Below are 22285 nucleotides of genomic sequence, written 5' to 3'. Positions count from 1 at the left end.
CAACCATTTTATTTATTGTATTAAACAATTGGTTCATTAATTATAATTAAATTTGTCATGAATTATGCTTTAGTGAGATAATTACAGGGGGTGAAATAAATATTTAACACATGAAGAAAGGGAGGTCGGGCGGCACGGTGACCGACTGGTTAGAGCGTCAGCCTCACAGTTCTGTGGACCCGGGTTCAATCCCCGGCCCCGCCTGAGTGGAGTTTGCATTTTCTCCCCGGGCCTGCGTGGGTTTTCTCCGGGCACTCCGGTTTCCTCCCACATCCCAAAAACATGCATTAATTGGTGAATCTAAATTGCCCGTAGGTGTAACTGTGAGTGCGAATGGTTGTTTGTTTGTATGTGCCCTGCGATTGGCTGGCAACCAGTCCTGGGTGTACCCCGCCTCCTGCCCGATGACAGCTGGGATAGGCTCCAGCACGCCCGCGACCCTAGTGAGGAGAAGCGGCTCAGAAAATGGATGGATGGATGGAAAGGGAGGTCCAAAATGGCATGGAAAACCAAGACAACACTTAAAATCTATCAATAATCAAACAGCAATCCAGCCCCATGTCAGTGCAAATGAATATCAGCTGGTTCAGTCCGAATTGATGGCCTCCAAAAAGGTCACATTGCCAAGGTATGAGTCAAGACACATCGCATGATGGGGAAGAGCAGAGAGCTGTCTCAAGGCCATCGCAAAGTAACTGTTGCAAAACATAACGATGGCATTGGTTACAGGCGCATGTCTAAGCTTCTGAATGTTCCAGTGAGCACGGTTGGGGCCATAATACGTAAGTGGAAAGACAATCATGCTACCATAAATTTGCCTCGATCAGGTGCTCCTTGCAAGATTTCTGACAGAGGAGTGCAAATAATAATCAGAAGAGTTGTCCAAGAGCCAAGGACCACCTGTGGAGAGCTTCAAAAAGACCTGGAATTAGCAGGTACTGTTGTCACAAGGAAAACAGTGAGTAATGCACTCCTCCGCCATGGCCTGTATGCACGCTCACCAGGCAAGGCCCCATTGTTGAAAACAAAAGCATGTCAAAGCTTGTTTAAAGTTTGCTGAACAACATTTGGACAAGCCAGTTAAATACTGGAATATAGTCTGGTCGGATGAGAGCAAAATTGAACTCTTTGGAGGCCATATTACACACCACGTTTGGAGGAGAAATGTAACTGCACATCACCCTAAAAACACTATACTAACAATGAAGTTCGGAGGTGAGAACATGATGGTGTGGGGCTGCTTTTCAGCAAATGGTACTGGTAAACTTCACATTATTGATGGAAGGATGAATGGGCAAATGTACCAAGACATTCTTGACAAAAATCTGCTGCCATCTACGAGGATGATGAAAATTAAACGAGGGTGGACATTTCAGCAAGATAATGAGCCAAAACACACTGCCATCCATCCATCCATCCATCCATTTTCTGAGCCGCTTCTCCTCACTAGGGTCGCGGGCGTGCTGGAGCCTATCCCAGCTGTCATCGGGCAGGAGGCGGGGTACACCCTGAACTGGTTGCCAGCCAATCGCAGGGCAACATACTGCCAAGGAAACTCTCAATTGATTTCAAAGAAAACAAACTCAAACTGCTAGAATGGCCCAGCCAATCACCTGACTTGAACCCAGTCAAATATCTATGGAAAGAACTGAAACTCAAGGTCCATAAAAGAAGCCCATGGAACCTTCAAGATTTGAAGACTGCGTGTGTGGAGGAATGGGGCAAAATCACACCCTAGCAATGCATGCGACTAGTTTCTCCATACAGGAGGCATCTTTGCAAACAAAGGCTTTTGTACTAAGTATTAAATAAATACCATTTGGGGTGTTCAATACTTTTTCCCTGTGTCATTTCACATTATTACACACACCTTAATTTTCTGAGCTCATTTATTCTACTTTCTTTGTATGTATGGATTACTCGGGTTGTTCCCAACATATGGTGAAAGTTTCATGTCAATAGCACCTTTGGAAAGATATTTAATGAGAATAATGGTGACGTGTTAAATACTTATTTCAGCCACTGTATTTTACACGTTACATGGACATTTGAAATTTAAGTAATTGGTTACCTAAATTGATTATAACTAGGGTCACTGATGGTGTAGTGGTACACTCGCCTGACTTAGGTGCAGGCAGCGTGGGTTCAGTTCCCACTCCGTGATGGTGTGAATGTGACTGCAAATGGTTGTCCTTGTCTATATGTGCCCTGCGACTGACTGGCGACCAGTTCAGGGTGTAGTCCGCCTTTTTCCCAAAGCCAGCTGGGATGGGCTCCAGCGTCCCGTGACCCTGACCAGGATAAGCAGTGTTGAGAATGGACGGGCGGGTGGATGGATTATAACTAATACAATAAAAACTTTGATTATGTTCTATTTTAGGATTAAAATTAAAATATTTCATATATTTAACAGATACATTTTGACATTTTTTAAAGAAATATTTCAGTAAATAATTGGTTCATTAATTAGAATTACATTTATTTTCAATAATAAAATAGGATACATTATTATTTCCTGATTAATAAATTATTTTAATGACACATTTTTAAAAAGTAGTTGATTCCTTAATTTCTTTCTGAGCCGCTTATCCTCACTAGGGTCGCGGGCGTGCTGGAGCCTATCCCAGCTATCATCGGGCAGGAGGCGGGGTACACCCTGAACTGGTTGCCAGCCAATCGCAGGGCACATAAACAAACAACCATTTGCACTCACATTCACACCTATGGGCAATTTAGAGTCTTCAATTCACCTTCCATGCATGTTTTTGGGGATGTGGGAGGAAACCGGAGTGCCCGGAGAAAACTCACGCAGGCACGGGGAGAACATGCAAACTCCACACATCGGAAATCTGCCTCACAGTTCTGAGGACCGGGGATTGAACCCCGGTCCTCAGAACTGTGAGGCAGACGCTCTCACCAGTCGCCCACCGTGCCGCCCTGATTCTTTAATTATAATTTATTATTTTAATCGGACATAAAGAAATAATCAAAATTGCAGAAATTATTATGCTATTATTAAAAAATGAAAATCAGTTGTTGTTGTTTTTTTAACCCCATGACCTAGCCCATATGTCCACTTTAAAAATCAAATGTGGCCCTTGAGCACATAGGTTTGCCCAACTTTGCTTTTGATGCTCACTGATCTGAAGTCTTTTGAGATACTATGACTTTAAATGCAAACTCATACTTCATACATTGATGTATTTTGTGTCGCGGCAGTGCATCTGCTGCAACTTATCTGCATGTGGCCGTGTTGTCTGCCCCACTTCCAGGAACTCGATGCAGTTTCACCTTATGAGAAAAGGAGACAAATTGGTGGAGGTAGTGAAGAGAATAGGCGTGATTTGAGACTGCACACAGACAGTTGATACCTGCATTAGGTACACCTGCATAATCTACAAAGATAATGCTGATATAACTATAATGACATTAAAATTATATACAGTTGCAAGAGAAAAGTATGTGAACCCTTTGGAATTAACTGCCTACTACATAAATTGATCTTAAAATTTGATCTGACCGACAATAGACAAATACGGTCTACTTGAACTCATACTTCACTTATAGTCAGAGACGGCAGAACAACCTGGGGGGTTGGGGGGCACAGGGCGCAGGGGGTACGTTCAACAAAGAGGGCCACCATGTTCAACAATTAAATACACAACACTTTGATGGGTTGATACATGTAATTATGCTACTGATAAGCAACATATGCTCAGATAGGCACCGCCCAGCGCAATAAATAAGGGGTGTGAAATCTTAAAAACATATGTGATAAAAAGAGCACCTGGGCACATCAAATGCAGGCCAAAAGGTGTGTATGTGGGTGGGGAGTGCATGCCACCTGTGCCCCCCTGGTTCCGTTGGCTCTGCATACAGTTATATATTTGTATGTTTTAATTGAACAAACATAAATATTCACAGTGCCCTATGGGAGAAGTATCTCAATCCCTCGGCTCCTCAGCCAACTTAGATGGATGTTCAATGTGAGGAGAATTGTGGTTGTTGGTTAAATGCTAAAAATGGGAAATGGAGTGCACTTATAAAGCACTTTAGCTAGACCGAAGCGCTCACATTCACACGCACATTCACTCACCAATGACCGGCTGCTGGCATCAAAGGCTCTGACAGGCCAACTGGGAGCAATTTAGGTTTCAGTGTCTTGCCCAAGGACACTTCAAGAGCGGACAGTCATAGTCAGGATGCGAGCCGCGCTACCAACTGAGCCGCTGTTTCAAGCCTTATAAAAAAAATTTTTTTTAAAAAAACACCAGCCCAGTTTTGAGTTTACTATTCTCAAGAACCATTGCCTAATGTGAACCATGCCTTGCAGAAAAGAGATGATTTACTGCCGATAGATTTAACAATTGTTCATTTGAATGAAGTTGGAAAGGGTCACAAAAGTATCTCTAAGAGCCTTGATATCCATCAGTCTATGGTAAAACAGATTGTCTATACATAAATGGCTAAAATTCAGCAGTGCTATTCCTCTCCCGAGGAGTGGCCATACAGTTTTGTAAAGAGGAATGGTCCAAAATATTTTGCAAGACTGATCTGCAACTACAGGTTTGCTTGATGCGGTTGGTTATTTCTGCCAAAGGCTCAGCCAGTTATTCAATCCAAAACTTCCCATACATTTTCCCACCCTGCACTCTGAATGTTGACCTGTTGTGTTCAATAAAAACATGGGAACATATTGTGGTTAGTGTGCTATTAGTATTTTTTTTTGTCTTAGATGAACATCAGATTACATTTTATGAACAATTTATGCAGAAATCAAGGTAATTACAAAGGGGTTGCATTCAATATATTGCAACTTTATGTTTGCAAAAGGCTGCATCCATCCAATGCAATAGAGTCTCTATCGGCAGTGAGATTGCAGTGTTAGCATCTTGTGTTTGGCCCAAATGTAAAATTACGTCTGTTATTCACGATCCTTGGGGTATTCTGACAACAGCATGTCACAAGCGTGTTACCAAGACACCTGGGAAGTGTTTTAAATTGTGGTGAAATAAATGCATAATACTGTAAGGCAAGTTACAGCTGATGGCAAGCAGAGGCATTTGTTGACACACGTCGTCAGCTGTAATGAGCTCACTTACAGGAATGAGTAGCAGCTGCACACTTTCGCATACATGTTCTGCTTTTTCTCACTTCACATCTTCACGACGCTTCCTATCTGTTACCGCATTTTCTTTCTATCTCTCCACAAAGGCGCTCTCATCAACATTTAACAATGCCCTGGCACGTCCTGTGCAAAGGGTGCCTGGAACGTCTTCTCGAGAAACGGCGACGGTTTCCTGTTGCACAATGTCTGGCAAGAAAAGCCCCTTCTCATGCTAAAATCGTTGGATTCCATGCCACGTGGCCCCAAGCACAATGCAGCCATCATTAGCGGCGGCAGGAAGTGATGTAAACCCCGCAGCGTGACTCTTACTGGAAGCTAATGGCGCATGAAAATAAAAAAGCAAGATGACGGCAGTGCGGTTCTCAACAGGTGTGCGCCTTTGTCGGTTTTCCTCTAAAATTAAAGCTAAAAAAAACACACCGCAAACAACTGCATTAGCATCGGAAATCTGTTTCAAGTCATCACTGTGTGAACTGAAATTGTGTAAGTAATACTGACTGGCCCTTTAATTTCCTCGCAGTGTTGTGTTTGGGTTCTGCCATATGGCCTTAAAAAAAAAAAATTCTATTTCCAAATTCAATCGTTTTTTTCCCGCTTCTCTCAAGCAAAAAGCTAATTTAAAATAATCAAAACAAGTCTTGCTCATTGTTTTTCCCCTCCCCCGATTTGTTTAATTTCTCCTGGTACCAAACAAGTTTTGAAACTGTTTTCTTTTCAATAATTAACTTGTGTCAACGTCCACACAAATAATAGAAAGACATCTTTTACTTTACAGATAATGTGAAAATCCATCCATCCATCCATTTTCTACACTGTTTATCCTCACTGGGGTCGCAGGTATGCTGGAGCCTATCCCAGCTAGGCGGGCTACACCCTGAACTGGTCGCCAGCCAATCGCAGGGCACAAAAAACAAACACCCATTCGCATTCACATTCGTACCTACGGGCAATTTAGAGTCGTCAATTAACCTACTGTGCATGTGTTTTGGGATGTGGGAGGAAACCGGAGTAAACCCACGCAGGCACGGGGAGAACATGCAAACTCCACACAGGCGCGGCCAGATTTGAAACCGGGTCCTCAGAACTGTGAGGCGGATGTGCGAACCAGTCATCCACCGTGCCGCCTAATGTGAAAATAGGCAATAGAAAATTTCCACTTTTGTCAAATCTTGTAAACAGGATCCTTAATAATTTAACCTTTTTAATATTGAGCAATTTAAGAAAATAAAATGAGTCATCAGATTGTACTTTTTGCATTGCTTGCTGTTCTCTCATAAGGAGCTGAACGGCAATCAAAACAGGTGTTGGAGCCATGAAAATTTCCAAGGATTTCCACTTGTGTGCCTTTTTGTGACTCTTCCAGTCTCTCTGTTGCAAACTGCTGATGACACTCACTTTAGGTTCATCTTAAAATTTCACCTGAAAGCCAAATATTCCGTTTTCAGTAGCGTGTAAATACAGTACATATGGATGTCCAATTGTGCTCTTTTTTTACAGAGCTCTACATATAGCAGTGGTGCAAGGGGAGCTGGCCATCGTACGCCAAATCATCCATCAGCTCAGTTTCGCAGACAGAAGCCTCGACCTCTACAACAACCTCCGACAGGTAAAACCACCAACGCATTACACCATTCCTATTGCTGCCCATTATGCACACATTGTCATTAACATTGTTCGCCATTGACTGTGGATTTTAAAGACTCTTCGAGATTATCAAAGCATCCATCAGAGCAACATGATGCAACTTGTGTCTGTTTAGCAGGTAAACCACATTCCCCTGCCTCGCCCTGCTAATGAGGCAGACATGGAAAAGAATGAAAGAGGAAGTGGTGCTGTTTCCTGCTCGCTTGTGTTTTTGATCGCACATACTCTCGTGGCTCGTGATTATTCAGCGGAATTCACCTTTTTTATTTCGAACCACCCGTACTCGCCACAAGCCAAATTACAAGCACGGCGTGCAAAATCGTGCGCGTGTTCCTGTATTTTATTTTATTTCATCGATGCTCACCTCTTCCCCAGCCTCCATCGCAGAAGGGATTTTATTTAGGGATTTACCATCTTGCGAAAGACAGAGAAGTGTGGCTCCCAACTCCTGCATTAGTAGAATCAAGGTGCAAATAACCAAAAAAACTATCCAAATGTGTGCATTTTCTAATAATGCACTTTTAATTCAAAATCTTATCAAATAAACAGCGTTTTCAAGCAATGGCCCCAAACTATTTGGGGCCATTTTCTACCAAAAATGGGGTAACTTTTTTTTTTTTTTTTTTTTTTTTTAATACGAATCCTATAAAATAAAGCTCTTGCTAATGAACCAAAAACTTAAAAATATGTATATTTTCTACCAGTAGCGGTGCACTTTTGCACCAAATCTTATAAAACAAATGAAGCATTTAACACATGAAATATGACAGTTTTCTATTAAATCAAGCTTGTTCAAGTAACTTACCCAACAATGTCTTTTTTCTACTAGCCATATTGCACTTTTCGTACAAATTCTAAAACGAAGCGAGCGACCCTGAAAATATGTCAGTTTTCTGCTCATTACAAGTGCACATTTTTATGAAGTCCCAGACAAAACATGCGGAGGAAAAACATGTAAATATATCACAATATAGTAGGATATGCTGTAACATGCCCACGAAATGATAATTTGTGGACAGGAAAAAATATAAGTTAATAATATTAATATAATTCCTGGACAGGACCTTCTCTAGAAGCTAAAGTACATTACAGTTTACAACAAACAAACATGCTTCATTTCCTTACCTACTGTATATGTCCAACATGTTCTTTTATTTTACACACCTTCTACATACATTGTGGCCATAAATTTTTATTTTGTGGACATGTTATTATCTATATTGTGGTCACAATGTTTAAATTGTTTCCATGTCCTGTCTGGGGGTCTGTACACTTTAATTAAAAAATCCTACAGTTTTTTGAAAGTGCTGCCCCCCAAAATACCATAGTGCACTTCTTGTACAAAATCCTACTACTGTTAAATAAAGTTTTTCAGTCCATGTTGTTAGTTTCATGATTGGTGGCGAATATGGGAAGCCGTTTGAGCATTTATTCCATATCCTTGATATCCAGTTTTAGGTCCATGTACTACTAGTACGCTTTGTCCTTATTAGTGAGAGACAATTCAGTGCACTAGTGTGCTAAATTGTCGTACTCGTGAGGCCAAAGAACGGACAAGTACGTGGACCTCGTCTAGGACATCGAATAAATGCTCAAACGGCTTACCGGAGGCGTGTTTCTTTACTTGACGTTTATTCCAGACAGTGCATGACATGCTGCACATGACATATGGACAAGTTTGTTCTAGTTGTTATTAAGAAAAACTAATTAGTGTCAAGGGTTCTTAAAGTCACCTGAGGCATGCAGAGCTTCATGCTCGGGGGGGATTCACCGCACCGAGGTGTCCCAATTACCAGAAATAACACCGGCTCTATCTTTTTCTCATCTCATGTTTTGTGATATCCTGTCTGTCTGCACTTAAACAATTGTTTTACCTTACACCCTCCCTCTGCCAAAAAAAAAAAAAAGTCTTGCATGTTTGCTTTCCTGCCAACTTCCCCCCATTTATGCCAAGTCACAATGTGTGTTATATTACAGAACCGCTAGAAGAACAAGATAATATTTCCATTACTACTGCCCCTTACTGTGTTTCTGTGGTTGGAGTGCATGGAGAATTTTGACAGTGTCACTATCAGTGCCCTTCATGAACAACACTGCAAGTGCTCGATTGCCCCTGAATGACGACAATATGACAGTCGTTTGATACTCGCACCCACGTGCGCACACACGCATGAACACGCACACACAATGTGTAATTAAATCCTTCAGGGTTGATCAGCATGCACCTAAGAATGCAATTACTACAATATTAGGGACACCTGCAATTTAGTAGGCGTCTATCGTGAGTAGACCCATTAAAAAGTGTCAAGAACCCATGCCCCAAAAGACATAGGAAGTCTGCCATTTTGGTTTGAAGCTCTCACGTTACTTCACTAGAGATTTAGTCCAATGTCTACCAAATTTAAATCTCACTTAGATCAAATTGGGTAGGCATGTCTATCATGAGTATCCCCACAAAAAGTCTCAAAACCACATACCCTAAAAGACACAACTCCCCTCCCCTTTGCGCGCCACCGTATCTAGGTGAAACGTGATATAGCAGGTGAACACTGTACACAAAAAAAACAAACAAACAACAAATGGACACTTGCTTCATGTTTTACATGGTGTGCACATACATGCTCACACCAAGCATCTGTGTGTTTGTGTGTACTTTGATATTCTCATTCCGAGAAGTCACGTGACCCCCCTTATCCAACCCCTCCTCATCTTGCGCGAGGTTGTTTCGTAACATACCTGAGGTTCACAGGGTGGTTCACGGGGACTTTCCCTTCTTGCATCTCTCTCTCTCTCTCTCTCTCTCTCTCTCTCTCTCTCTCTCTCTCTCTCTCTCTCTCTCTCTCTCTTTCGTTCTCTCATAGTGCCTCTCTACCACTTTTATCTACCACTGTTGTCATGAACCGACTTGACACAATCACCCCAAAAAAAATAGCTGTATTTGTGTGCAAGCAGGAAAGCAAGGGCTCTTTGCAGTTGTCTGTTTGGCGTGGCATCAAGGCCTTGGGCCGCTTTTCACGGTCCACTCATCTCCGAGGAATGCCAGAGTACGTAGGGAAAGATGAGGGATTTTCCCTTGCTATCCTGCCTTCCTGCTCTTCCTTGTTTGTGCTGTTGGTACACACACACGGACAAACACGCGCGCTTCCTCTTAGCGATGCTCCGGTTTTGTTTTAGTCACGCTCGAGGCTTTTTACAGGAAGGTCTTACTTAAAAGCCTAAATATGGAGAGGGGATGGGTCAGTTCCTGTTTGATAAGGTCAGGATGTCCGTTTTTGACATATACTATGATATGTGTGTATGTGTGTGTGTGTGGGTGCGTGTGTGTGTGTGTGTGTGTGTGTGTGTGCGCCTATGCGTATGTGTGTGTGCGTGCGTGCGTGAGTGAGTCACAAGATTCAGGGAAACTGATGGACAATGGGGCAATTAGATGGAGTCCATAAAGGCTGTCTTTTAAATTGATTGTTTTACTGAAAGGCCGTATCGTGAAAACAGATGTCAGTCATCTTTAACTTTGAGCATGATGGGTAATTTATTATTATTATTTTTTTAAAGGCAGCATTGAGTATGGTGAGCTATAGTAGTTAGCACGTCCCCTCACAGTTCAGAGTTTCTAGGTTCAAATCTGGGTTTCAACTATTATACTACCGAAACATTCTCACACCTCCTCCTGAAACACTCACAAATACCGCTAAAACTCTCACACACACTGCTGAAACATTCTCATACACTGCTGAATGTCTCTCCCATTCACGACAGAAATGCAACCACACGGATTACTGATATGCTCTCACACTCACTACTGAAACGCTCTTACATTCACCTCTGAAACACTCTCACACATACTACTAAAACAGTCATCTATTTACTGAGGCTATTTCCCACACTACTGAAACACTCAAAAAGGCAACTGAAAGGCTCTCACACACCAAAGATAAACGTTCTCATACCCACTATTGAAACATTTTCAAACAGACTACTGAAATGCTTTCTCACGCACTACTGAAAGTACTGAAACACTTCACACACTGCTGAAATGCTCTCAAACTGCAAAAACGCTTTCGCACACATTACTGAAATGGTCTTACACGCACGACTAAAATGTTCTGACACACACTATTCAAAAACTTTCACATACACTACTCAAACGCTCTCTCACACGCAAGTGAAACACTCTCACACACGCTACTGAAATGCTCCCTCACAGTGAAAAGAAACGCTCTCACACTAACTATTGAAATGCTCGGATACGTACTACTGAAACGCTCACACACACATGATTGCGCACACGTGGAACGTGTATCATAATATATGATATGAGAACATTTCAGTATATCATATCATCCATCCTTCAATCCATTTTCTGTACCGCTTTATCCCAGCTATCTTTCGGGCGAGAGGCGGGGTACACCCTGAACTGGTCGCCAGCCGATTGTAGGGCACATACATACAAACAACCATTCGCACACACATTCACACCTATGGGCAATTTAGAGTCTTCAATCAACCTACCATGCATGTTTTTGGGATGTGGGAAACTGAAACCCGGAGAAAAGCCACACAGGCACGGGGAGAACATGCAAACTCCACACAGGCGGAACCGGGATTTGAACCCCGGTCCTCAGAATTGTGAGGCAGATGTGCTAACCAGTCGTCCACCATGCCGCCTATATCATATCATATGATATGAGAGCAAAATGTCCTTACTATAGTACAATGTTTTAAAACTCCACACACACCTCAAATAAGTCAGTCAAAAAGCAAAAATGCAACTGTGTTTTTTCAGTTGCTATTTATCTTCCAATCTGTCCAAATATGTGCCGAGAGTTCACTTCCCTTTATGCTGAATGATCACTTTATTTAAACACCAGTGTCCTTGCCTGGCAATGTTGACATGTTCGTCAGAAGGATGACACACGCTGACCTCATGCTCGGGAATATCCTGCATTGCTCAAGGGGTCAACAGTGGATTCATCTAGTGTCGTGTTTGTCTATGCCAGCGCTTCCCAACCACTGTACTGTGAGAGATCATTATCATCATCATCATAATTTATGCCAGTGACTTATAGTGAGGCACGGTGGACGACTGGTTAGAGCGTCCGCCTCACAGTTCTGAGGACCGGGGTTCAATCCCCGGCCCCGCCTGTGTGGAGTTTGCATGTTCTCCCCGTGCCTGCGTGGGTTTTCTCCGGACACTCCGGTTTCCTCCCACATCCCAAAAAACATGCATGGTAAGTTAATTGACAACTCAAAATTGCCCGTAGGTTTGAATGTGAGTGCGAATGGTTGTTTGTTTTTATGTGCCCTGCGATTGGCTGGCGACCAGTTCAGGGTGTACCCCGCCTCCTGCCCGATGATAACTGGGATGGGCTCCAGCTCGCCCGCGACCCTAGTGAGGAGAAGCGGCTCAGAAAATGGATGGATGGATGGATGGACTTATAGTGACAGGCAAAACAATTAATGCTCTTCCACTCGATGACAGAAGGCATATAATTAAGTTCCATTTTGTGAGTAAATTAAGTCATGATCGTCATTGGTTCAGTAAAACACCACATATTCGTGGTCCACCATTCGCAAATTCACTCATTCACTGATTTTTTTCGAGAGCTTATCTTCCGTTGTTCGATATACTGTATACTGTTTTTGTGCTCAGGTCAACTACTTTTCCTCATGTAAAATATGTACCTCAGCACAATAAAGGTTTGGAAACACTGGTCTATGCCAATAGGTTTTACTTGCTCTAGTCTCGTTTTGGCCTTCATGTATAGCCAATTAGCAATTGTATATCTGTGTAAAAATTATGACTCAATGTTTTGGTTTGTATTTTGGTTAGTTAGTCGTAGCAGTTGGCATATTAAGGCGTAACAATCGGGCGTTGGCTCTACTTTATTGTGTCTGTTACCATTCCATGTGCAGTACTTACCAAACATGTTATGACTCCATTTAATTGTCATGTTAAATTGACCTTTTAATTCACCTTCAATCATTTTTATTACCACCTCTCCGACAGACTCCCCTTCACCTGGCAGTGATCACCCAGCAAGTAAACATGGTGGAGGCCCTGCTGAGGGCTGGGTCGGACCCCTCCGCTTTGGACCGCAACGGCCAGACGACTCTGCACCTCTGCTGCGAGTACGACCATCCAGAGTGTCTGTCCGTGGTTCTCTCATTGCCCTCGTCGGCCGCCTGCCTGGAAATGAAAAACTTTCAGGGTAAGGCTGCACTATTAAGATCCACAAAGAAACGTTAAGAAGTAGAGTATAGCATTGCCCTCATTTAAGTCCCAGGTGATAATTTTAAGAAACTAAATACCATACACATCCTTTCTTCAACTATTATCTGAAAAACTCACCTATTCTCAGAAAGGTGTATTTTTGGGCTCTTTCTATAATCTGTACCTCCTTAAAATGCCGCAGGATGATGCCATATCTCTGGCTAATATGAAAGCAATATTTAGTGTCACGAAAGTATGTTGAAATTATATATCTCGGCTGTACTAATATCTTAATATGTCAGGGAGCAGCGAAGTTGAGCCTGGATTGGTAACAGAAATGATAGTCTTTACTGCATGTGTATTTTTTCACCCTGCATTTTTTCAAAAGAAAATAATCAGTCAGACATTTGCTTTTAATGGTAATGTAAAATGAGTTTGAAATAAGGTTAACGTTTTTATAGTTTCCTTATAGTAGAGGATCGTTTGTGTTATATTTATGATATACACTATTAATATAGGCAATCGTAAAAATAATTTAGGCGGTTGTCCATTAGTCTCGGTTTTTCTCTGTTTACGTCAGGGGGTTTACCATACAATTTTGGTCCATCTCTCATTACCTTTTTACACTGCATGTCCACCTTTCAACTCCCACACCAGGTTTGAGTCCCCTCCATCTGGCTGTGCTACGTGATCACAGAGATTTGGCCACCATGCTGCTGGGAGCGGGAGCTGACATCAACACCATGGTCAGCATGGTTGCATTCATTGACTCATCACACAGTTTACATTCACCCCCGCCTGCGTCAGATGGGTGACTTTTCCCATGATATGTTATGTTCTTCCTCCACACTGCCACCACCCCACACCCACTTAATTAGGACATCAAGAGTGGCCAGAGTCCCCTCATTCTTGCGGTGGAGAGCAACAATGCAGAGATGGTCCGCTTCCTCATTGAGGTAAAGATATTGCCTGGGAAGGCTTGTGACTCAGTTCCAGATGAAAAACTGACCTCAACAATATATGGTAATACTATGAATTTAAATTAGTATAGCAATATATTTGACGGCGTGACCCCAATACAAGTGTAATACAGTGGCCCCCGCTATGTTGCGTTTTTAAGTGAATAACTTTTTTTTAATGAGTTTTTACAGCACACTTACTGTACTGAAAAAACAGTGAAACACACTGAGCACACACACACACACACACACACATCAGTGTCTGCGTGAGTGTGCAAATTGTCTTTGTCTTTTAATGTTTTCTTGGCATTCAAATGCCTGGAAAGTGCATCTGCAACTGTCTCTCCTTTCCCACATGTAAGGGCATTCTGGTAACTCTAAAGACCCATAAAAGCGATAGCTTTAAAAAAAAAAAAAAAAAAAAGACCTGCTATAAGAGGGACCCACCGTAGATGTTACTTGTTCTTGTGTTCCCTTGACACAGGGTGGCTGCGACGTGAACAGGCCGTCGTACAGCGGCAACACGGCCCTGCACAGCGCCTGCGCCCGGGGCCAGGCGGACGTGGTGCGAGCGCTGCTGAAGAGTGGTGCCGACGGTAGCCTCAAGAACTACCACAACGACACACCCCTCATGCTGGCCAAGAACAAGAAGGTAACCGTTAACAATGAGGCCTTGACAGGGGTTGGGGCACTCCCGGGACACTCAGGGTTATAGACATTTTCAGTGGTGGGAACTGGGATGTAAGGAAGTAGAAATATGTTGTTACTTTACTTAAGTACAGTAGGTACAGTGCTGTGAAAAAGTATTTGCCCCCTTCTCAATTATTCACAAATTGAGAAAACATGGAAGTTTTGACCCTTCCCTGGAGTGGGTGCCCTACAAAAATGACCCCAATAGCACAGCCACGACTCCTCCAGGAGGTCACAAAGGATAACATCTGAAGAACTGCAGGCCTCCCTTGCTTCAGTCAAGGTCAACAATACGGAAGAGAATGGGCAAAAATGGCATCCATGGCAGAGTTACAAGGCGAAAACCAAAAAGAACATAAACGCTTGTCTTACTTTTGAAAAAAACAAAACAAAAAAACATCTGAATGATTCCCAATATACTTGGGAGAATATTCTATGAACTGATGAGATGAAAGTTGAAGATTTGGAAGGTGCACGCCCGTGACCCTAGTGAGGATAAGCGGAATGGAAGATGAATGAATGAATGTGTCTCATGACATCTGACGTAATGTAACAGCATTTCAGAAAAAGAACATCAAACTAACAGTCAAACATGGTGGTGGTAGTGGGATGGTCTTGGGTTTCTTTGATCAGGACCTGGACGACTGTGACTAACGGAACCATGAATTCTGATCTTTAACAGAAAATCCTGCAGGAGAATGTTCAGCCATCAATTAGTGATGTCAGGCTGAAGCGCACTTGGGTTCCGCACCAGGTCAATGATACAAAACACACTCGCAACTCAACGTCTGAATGGCTTTAAAAATATATATATAAATAAATGAAGGTTTTGGAGTGTCCAAGGCAAAGTCTGGACTTGAATCAGGTTGAAATGCTGTGGCGTGACCGATCATGCTCGAAAACCCTTCAGTGTTGCTGAATTTAAAACAATTCTACAAGGAAGACTGGGCCAAAAATATCTCCACAGAGTTGTGAAAGACTCATTGCCAGTTGTAGAAAATGCTTGATTTCAGCAGTTGCCGCTGAGGGTGGCCCAACCAGTTAAATGGTTTAGGGTACATTTGCACACAGGGCCAGGTAGCTTTGAATTTTTATTTTTTAATTTTCTTAATAAATAACAATCACCAGTCAAAAACATCATTTTATGTTTATTTGGGTTATCTTTGTCTTATATTTACATTTGTTTGATAATCTTAAACATTAAAATGGGGAAACTATCCAAAAAATAAGGATTTAAGATGGGGGCAAATACTACAGTATCTGTACTTCACTTGAGAATTAATTTTTCTGACGACTTTTTACTTTTACTCCCTCCTTTTTAACACAGATATCTATATTTTCTACCCCTTACTTTGTCAAAATAGCCTTGTTACTTCATAAGTCGTAACCAGAGAGAGGAAAAGTTTACCGTGGTTGAGATGCTGATTGATTGACTCGTAAGGCTGCAAAACCAGCAGCGACATGGAGGATTATGAACCTGGGAGCATTAACAGATTCAGAGAAGCAAGATATTCCCCATACATGGCTTTATTTAAGACAATTGTTTGATATTTTCAGCTCCTAGAATGATTTGTAAGTCTTGTGCCAGCCTAAAAACCACCAACTTCTGGCGTTCATAAATTCTCAGCCTAGTTTGAAAAACCACATACAAGTAAGGTTTATTTTTTCAAGTTGTTATTATTAACTCTCCAGCCATCCATTTTCCAAACCGCTTATCCTCGCTCGGGTCGCGGGCATACTGGACCCTATCCCAGCTATCTTCGGATGAGAGGCGAGGTACACCCTGAACTGGTCGCCAGCCAATTGCAGGGCACATATAAACAAACAACATTCACACCACATTTAACCCGGGTCATCAGAACTGTGAGGCAGACGTGCTAACCAGTCTTCCTCCGTGATGCGTTATTATTAACTAATTTAGCATTTTTTGTTAGTCAGTTGGTTCACAAACTCAGCAAGGCTATGGGAACACATTGTTCCCATTGTTGACCATGAGTTTTCATCTTCTCAGTTTTAGCACTTTGTAAGTTATAAAAGAGGGAAACCATTTTATGTGCCAAGAAGTGTTTTGTTTTTTTTTAAGCTCACGTATTGTATATAATTGACGGTAAATTAATTTTCAGTGTTTAACTTAAGTGCTTTGCAGAGTTCACTTTTTTACATTTACTTCGGTAAAGGCGTTAAAACAGTATCGATACTTATACTTTTCCCAAAGTATATTTTACACGAGTATGTGTACTTATACTTAACTACAGAGTGTGAGTAATTCTGCCACTTATGCTACTTCCTGCATCAGGCGAGTCATGGGAAAAGCAAAACATTGCAAAATCTGCTGGATTCCACACAAGCCATGATGTTAGAATCCAATTAGTTTATCCTCCCATCTCGTGGACAAACATGAATGGTGCAGCATACTTATTACCTTTTGCTATCCATACTTGCTGTTGTACACCCTGGACTGATCGCTAGCCATTCGTAGGGTTCATACTCATATTCACACCTATGGCCTATTGAGAGTCTTGCAAAGACTTATATTGACATACAAGTCCCAGAGTTTTTTAAATTGTAGCTTGTCGTTTTTTTTTTTTTTTTTTTTTTTTTTTTTTTGGGTTTGTTTTTTATTTAATTTGTGTTGAGTTACAAATGAGTATTAGATATGCCACCGCTCAAGTGGAAAAAAATTGAGCAATTGATTAGTTACTGTAATGCCCTCACATGTGGGCAAGGAGAGCCACAGTCGCCAATGCACTTTCAGGTATTTATTGACAAACAGCCAAACACACAAAGGAGCAAGAGGCTGCTGTAGGCCACAACTCATGCCCAGACGCTCACACTAATTGGCCAACCCTACATCACTCCCTAGGCCACGCCCCTTAAAGGCACACATCTGACTAATGAATAATACAGTATGTGCATTCATTACACTTTATAAAATTAGTTTATTAAATTACATTTTCTTTTATTATGTTTTATACAATACGGTTCTATTTTTCTTAATTAAAAACACTTAACAAAAATGGTGATGATTTTTGCGGGGTTCTGATTGAATAATGGCATTTCAAGTCGTGTCAAAGGGGAACATTTATTTCAAATGTGAGTAAATTGACTTTTGAGCTTGGTTATGGACAGAATTCAACTCGTAACTCAAGGTAACACTGTAGTCCCATTTTGAGGACTGAACACGTTTGAAATATTTTGCAGATTGCGGATATATTACGAGGGAGAGGGTCAAAGCCCATACGAGTTCCTGATCAACACATCAGCACATCAGTGTCGCCACACAGCAGCAACTTCACGACCAACAGTAAGATCGTCACTGTACACTAGACATTACATTAGGTACACCTGCACCATCTAATGCAGGGGTGTGCAAAGTATGTCCTGCAGTCCACATACGACCCGGTCCGTTCTTGAATCCGGCCTACAGAGCGTTTGCATTGTCAAGAGTCCTGTAAAATTTGTGGCAACTCATTCACTGCCATTGACGTCTGTTGAATTCTGTTAACAAGGAGGCCTGGCAGTTTTTTCCCTCAAATCACTTACTTAATGTGTATTTCTTTCTTTTTTTAATTAATTTACCTCATTAACTAATTTAATTGATTTGCTGTAAATATATATATATATTTTTTTTATAAAATAAACATTTCAATAGTATTTATTTATTTATTTACGTACTTACTTACTTACTTAGTTGTTTTGATTATCCATCCATCCATTTTCTGTACCGCTTATCCTCACTCGGGTCGCGGGCGTGCTGGAGCCTATCCCAGCTATCTTCAGGCGAGAGGCTATTTTAACTATCCATCTATCCATCCATTTTCTGAGCCGCTTATCCTCACAAGGGTCGCGGGAGTGCTGGAGCCAATCCCAGCAATCATCGGGCAGGAGGCGGGGTACACCCTGAACTGGTTGCCAGCCAATTGCAGGGCACACATAAACAAACAACCATTCGCACTCACATTCACACTTATGGGCAATTGAGAGTTGTCAATTAACCTACCATGCATGTTTTGGGGATGTGGGAGGAAACCGGAGTGCCCAGAGAAAACCCACGCAGGCACGGGGACAACATGCAAACTCCACACAGGCGGGGTCGGGGATTGAACCCTAGACCTCAGAACTGTGAGGCAGACGTGCTAACCAGTCGTCCACCGTGCCGCCCTATTTTAACTATTTTACATAAAATGCAACAGTGTCAAAATTATTAAATGAAATAATTTCAAAAAATCTAATTTCATTAAATAATTGATCAAGTAATTATAATTACATAAATTAAAAAAAATCACAAATACAAAATGGTATGTTATTTTATATTTTTAAACAGGCATGAATTATTATTTTCTTATTAAAATAAAAAAAATCACCAAATAAGAAATAAATACACATAACATTTAAAAAAAACATTTTAAATTAAATAATGTTTTCATATTCTTTTTAATCAGATTTTAATTACAATGAAATTAATTACAAATAATAAGATACTTTCCATACATATTTGCCTTTTTCATTTTCTTTTCCTTTTTTGACGTCATACTTGGATTTTCAAATGTGGCCCTTTAGCAAAAATATTTGCCCATTTAATGACTTCCATTGCAAGAGCAGTAGCCCCCAAAATAATGTTATGCAATATTTTCATTTTCAATTTTCATTTTTTATTTGTATTATTTTAGGTTCCCCATCTCCAAGCCACAGTCGTGGTTGTTCTCCCTCGACGATACCACATGGCTCCCACCACACCGCCCCCCACTCACCGAGGACTCCACCTTTGCTCACTTTTCCATTTTACTAGTGAAGAGTCCTCATGCATTGACACAGGCAACTACAGTATGCAGGACCCCAAATGCTGTGTTTTTCTTCTGCCACAGTATGCAGTCAAACTGAATGGTGTAGGCGGTTTTAAAATGTCTTCTCCCTTGGTCCTATGAGGAAAAAAAAAACTGAAGGGAAAATGACCAAGCTTTGATTCAGGGATCTTGCAAATAAAAAAGGGTCGCTGCGTGAATTTATAGGAGTAAAAAAGCAACTACAATGTACAGGGGGTGCACTTTGGGACTGAGTTTAGTTCCTACAGCGGCGACGTAATGCGCTAATCTATCGCTAACCTATGCGAACGCAGTAATAAAGTCAGAATTATAGGAAAAATGTGTTCTGAGCTTCTGTGACTATTTTTCAAATGTAACTAAAATTATAATCGTGAAAATTTCCAAAAGCAACTGTAATTTAATTCCACATTTTCTCCCATTAATGTAATGGATTGTAATTACATACATTTTGTAATTAAATTATGTCATTTAGTTACATGTACCGCATACTCCCCAACTCTGCTCAAATTATGGGATGTTGGCTGGATGTTGTTGCACATCTAGCGGCGATGCACCTCTAGTTTGATCATACCCCAAATTTGGGCTAACAACACAGCGCAAAAAAACACTCGTAACTCGGAAAACTCGTCGGTTGGCACACTCACAATTCAATGTACGACTATATTCTTAGGACGTCGCACAACCGACTAGTTTTTTGCGGCGTCACGACCTTTAAATGTCATGACTACCGTACAGTAAATAGTTGCATTACAAACACTTTTAGGCCATAAATTAAACAATCAAAGACAGCGATTTCTATTCTTATCCTGCTGTGAAAACTAAATTGTTTGATCGTAACCTCAAAACCGTGTTGATCCGGACTGTCGAAGACCCCCTGTACTTAAAAAGTGATGGAAATTGCATTAGTTGTGTATATTTTTGTTTTTTTGTTTTACATACACTCACTACTCACAAAACGTTAGGGATATTGGGCTTCTGGGTGAAATTTCAAGATGAACCTAAAATAACCCAGGTGAACCTAATTTGATGCTTCTCTAAACTTTTGAATATCAACTTTTTAATGTTTCAGTATTTTTTATTTTTTTTGCCCAACTTGCTGTTCTCTATGAGGGAGCTGAATGACAAGATTCACAACAGGAGTTTGATACATGGAAATGTTCAAGGACATCCACCGCTATGGCTTTCTGTGACTCTTCCAGTCCCACTGTATTTCTGTTACCCAGTATCCCTAACTTTTGGTCAGTAGTGTGTGTCTGTGTGTGTGTGTGTGTGTGTGTGTGTGTGCGTGTGTGTGTGTGTGTGTGTTATTCTGCTTTTGTCAAAAAAGCAATGAAGATTTTTTTTTTAAAAACTCAGATTAACAAATTTACTTGTGTGCTTTGTTTTTATTTTTTTAGCCAATATACAGTACAGTACAGCAGTGGTTCTCAAACCGGGGTCTCCCCCTGGTAGGCCGCAACCATTAAAGGTTGGAAAAGTCCCTATATACTGACTGTATAGTGACCAAATCATGATTTATTTATAATGAATTTGGCAACACTCATTGTACTTTTGTAAACTAGCTCCTCTCTGTTTGCAGTCATGTTGTTGGTGGAAAAAGTGCACATCAACAAGTGATGATGGATACATTTAATTCAATTGAATTTGATTTTGTTAAGTTTAATTCCCCCTCAAAGTCATTGTAGTGTTTTGTTTCTAAATACGCTAAATGTGTTTGAAGAATAGTGCTGATAACATGCTAAGACACAAAAATATAGTACTGAATTGTTGAGCTATAGCTTGAAAGTCTTTCACCTTTTCAACTGGATGGATTTTATGTGCGGGGCTAAAAATGAGCCCCGTGATGAAAGCAGGCTGGGGCGTATACTTTCTGGCAGAGGTGGGAGTAAGTCACATATATGCAAGTCACAAGTCTCAAGTCATAACGTTGAAGTCTCAAGCAAGTTCTAAGTCGCTGAGGGGGAAAAATAAATCAAGCGAGTCAAGTTGAGTCGCCACGAAATTTCAAGCAAGTCGAGTAAAGTTATTACTTGGTTTAAGCATGTTGCAAGTCAAGTCATACAATCTTGCTCCACTTGCAACATACAGTATATTGGAGCGGTAATAAAATGTTTTTTCCCAATTTTCTTCCACCAATAAATGATAACACTAAAAAAAAAAAAAGCATTCACACCTCAAGTTAAATGAACAACAACTTAGATTATGATTGATTCAATGTATTGCACTGAATTGTTTTAAAGTAGTATTTCAAACTCAGTCTAACTGAACTTTATTACTGAACAAACTTTGCTGTGATGACAGCCTTGTAACTCCTGCATTTCTTAAGAGAACACAATTAAGCAAGGGTCAAGACTGTTTTCTGTTAGTCAAATATAATTAGATGTGTACTTAATGTGCTAAAGGAGAATGAAAAAGATTCATATTTAAGGGAATAATACAATGACATAAACATTTTCCTATTCTTAAAATAAAAAAAAAAGTAATGTGAACAAAATCTGCATTACTCCTGCGTCCTCGATAATTAAATCACTGTCAGGTTTGTTGATTTATTTAGAAGCACTAACTCTGGACAATTGACAGTTGTCAATTGACAGTTGTCAATTGTCCAGAATCAAAAATGTGATATTTGTGTTAGAATAAAAAATTTGATATTTGTGTGGAAAAAACTGATATGCAAGGCCATATATGGGTGACCAGGTCATTGGAATGGAAAGTTTTTAGAACCCCAGCAACTCAGCTCTGCTTAAATTTAAAAACTGTGATCTGATTGGTCAGTTGACGGCCCGCCTCCATTGAGCCGACCGACCAATCGAAAAGCGAGTGTGCGGCC

The 22285-nt window shown here is 40.9% G+C and overlaps 1 protein-coding gene across 2 annotated transcripts in view; it reads left to right on the top strand.

Annotated features, from left to right (window-relative positions):
* Positions 1 to 21117, top strand: part of bcl3 (BCL3 transcription coactivator) — a 28425-nt gene extending 7308 nt beyond the window's left edge. Inside the window, exons 3-9 of one of the 2 annotated variants that reach the window (XM_061674285.1) lie at positions 6626 to 6734; positions 12780 to 12981; positions 13641 to 13729; positions 13862 to 13939; positions 14427 to 14594; positions 17834 to 17936; positions 19303 to 19507. In XM_061674285.1, coding sequence (XP_061530269.1) covers positions 6626 to 6734; positions 12780 to 12981; positions 13641 to 13729; positions 13862 to 13939; positions 14427 to 14594; positions 17834 to 17936; positions 19303 to 19421 — 868 coding nt within the window. In that variant the 3' untranslated portion in view covers positions 19422 to 19507. Of the gene's footprint in view, positions 1 to 6625; positions 6735 to 12779; positions 12982 to 13640; positions 13730 to 13861; positions 13940 to 14426; positions 14595 to 17833; positions 17937 to 19302 lie in introns of both variants that reach the window. The other variant, XM_061674284.1, reaches the window with a different exon arrangement.
* The last annotated feature ends 1168 nt before the right edge of the window (positions 21118 to 22285 follow it).

This window comes from Phycodurus eques, chromosome 4 (assembly GCF_024500275.1).
Source record: "Phycodurus eques isolate BA_2022a chromosome 4, UOR_Pequ_1.1, whole genome shotgun sequence".
NCBI classification, from domain to species: domain Eukaryota; kingdom Metazoa; phylum Chordata; class Actinopteri; order Syngnathiformes; family Syngnathidae; genus Phycodurus; species Phycodurus eques.
This window is presented reverse-complemented; position numbering and strand designations above follow the sequence as displayed.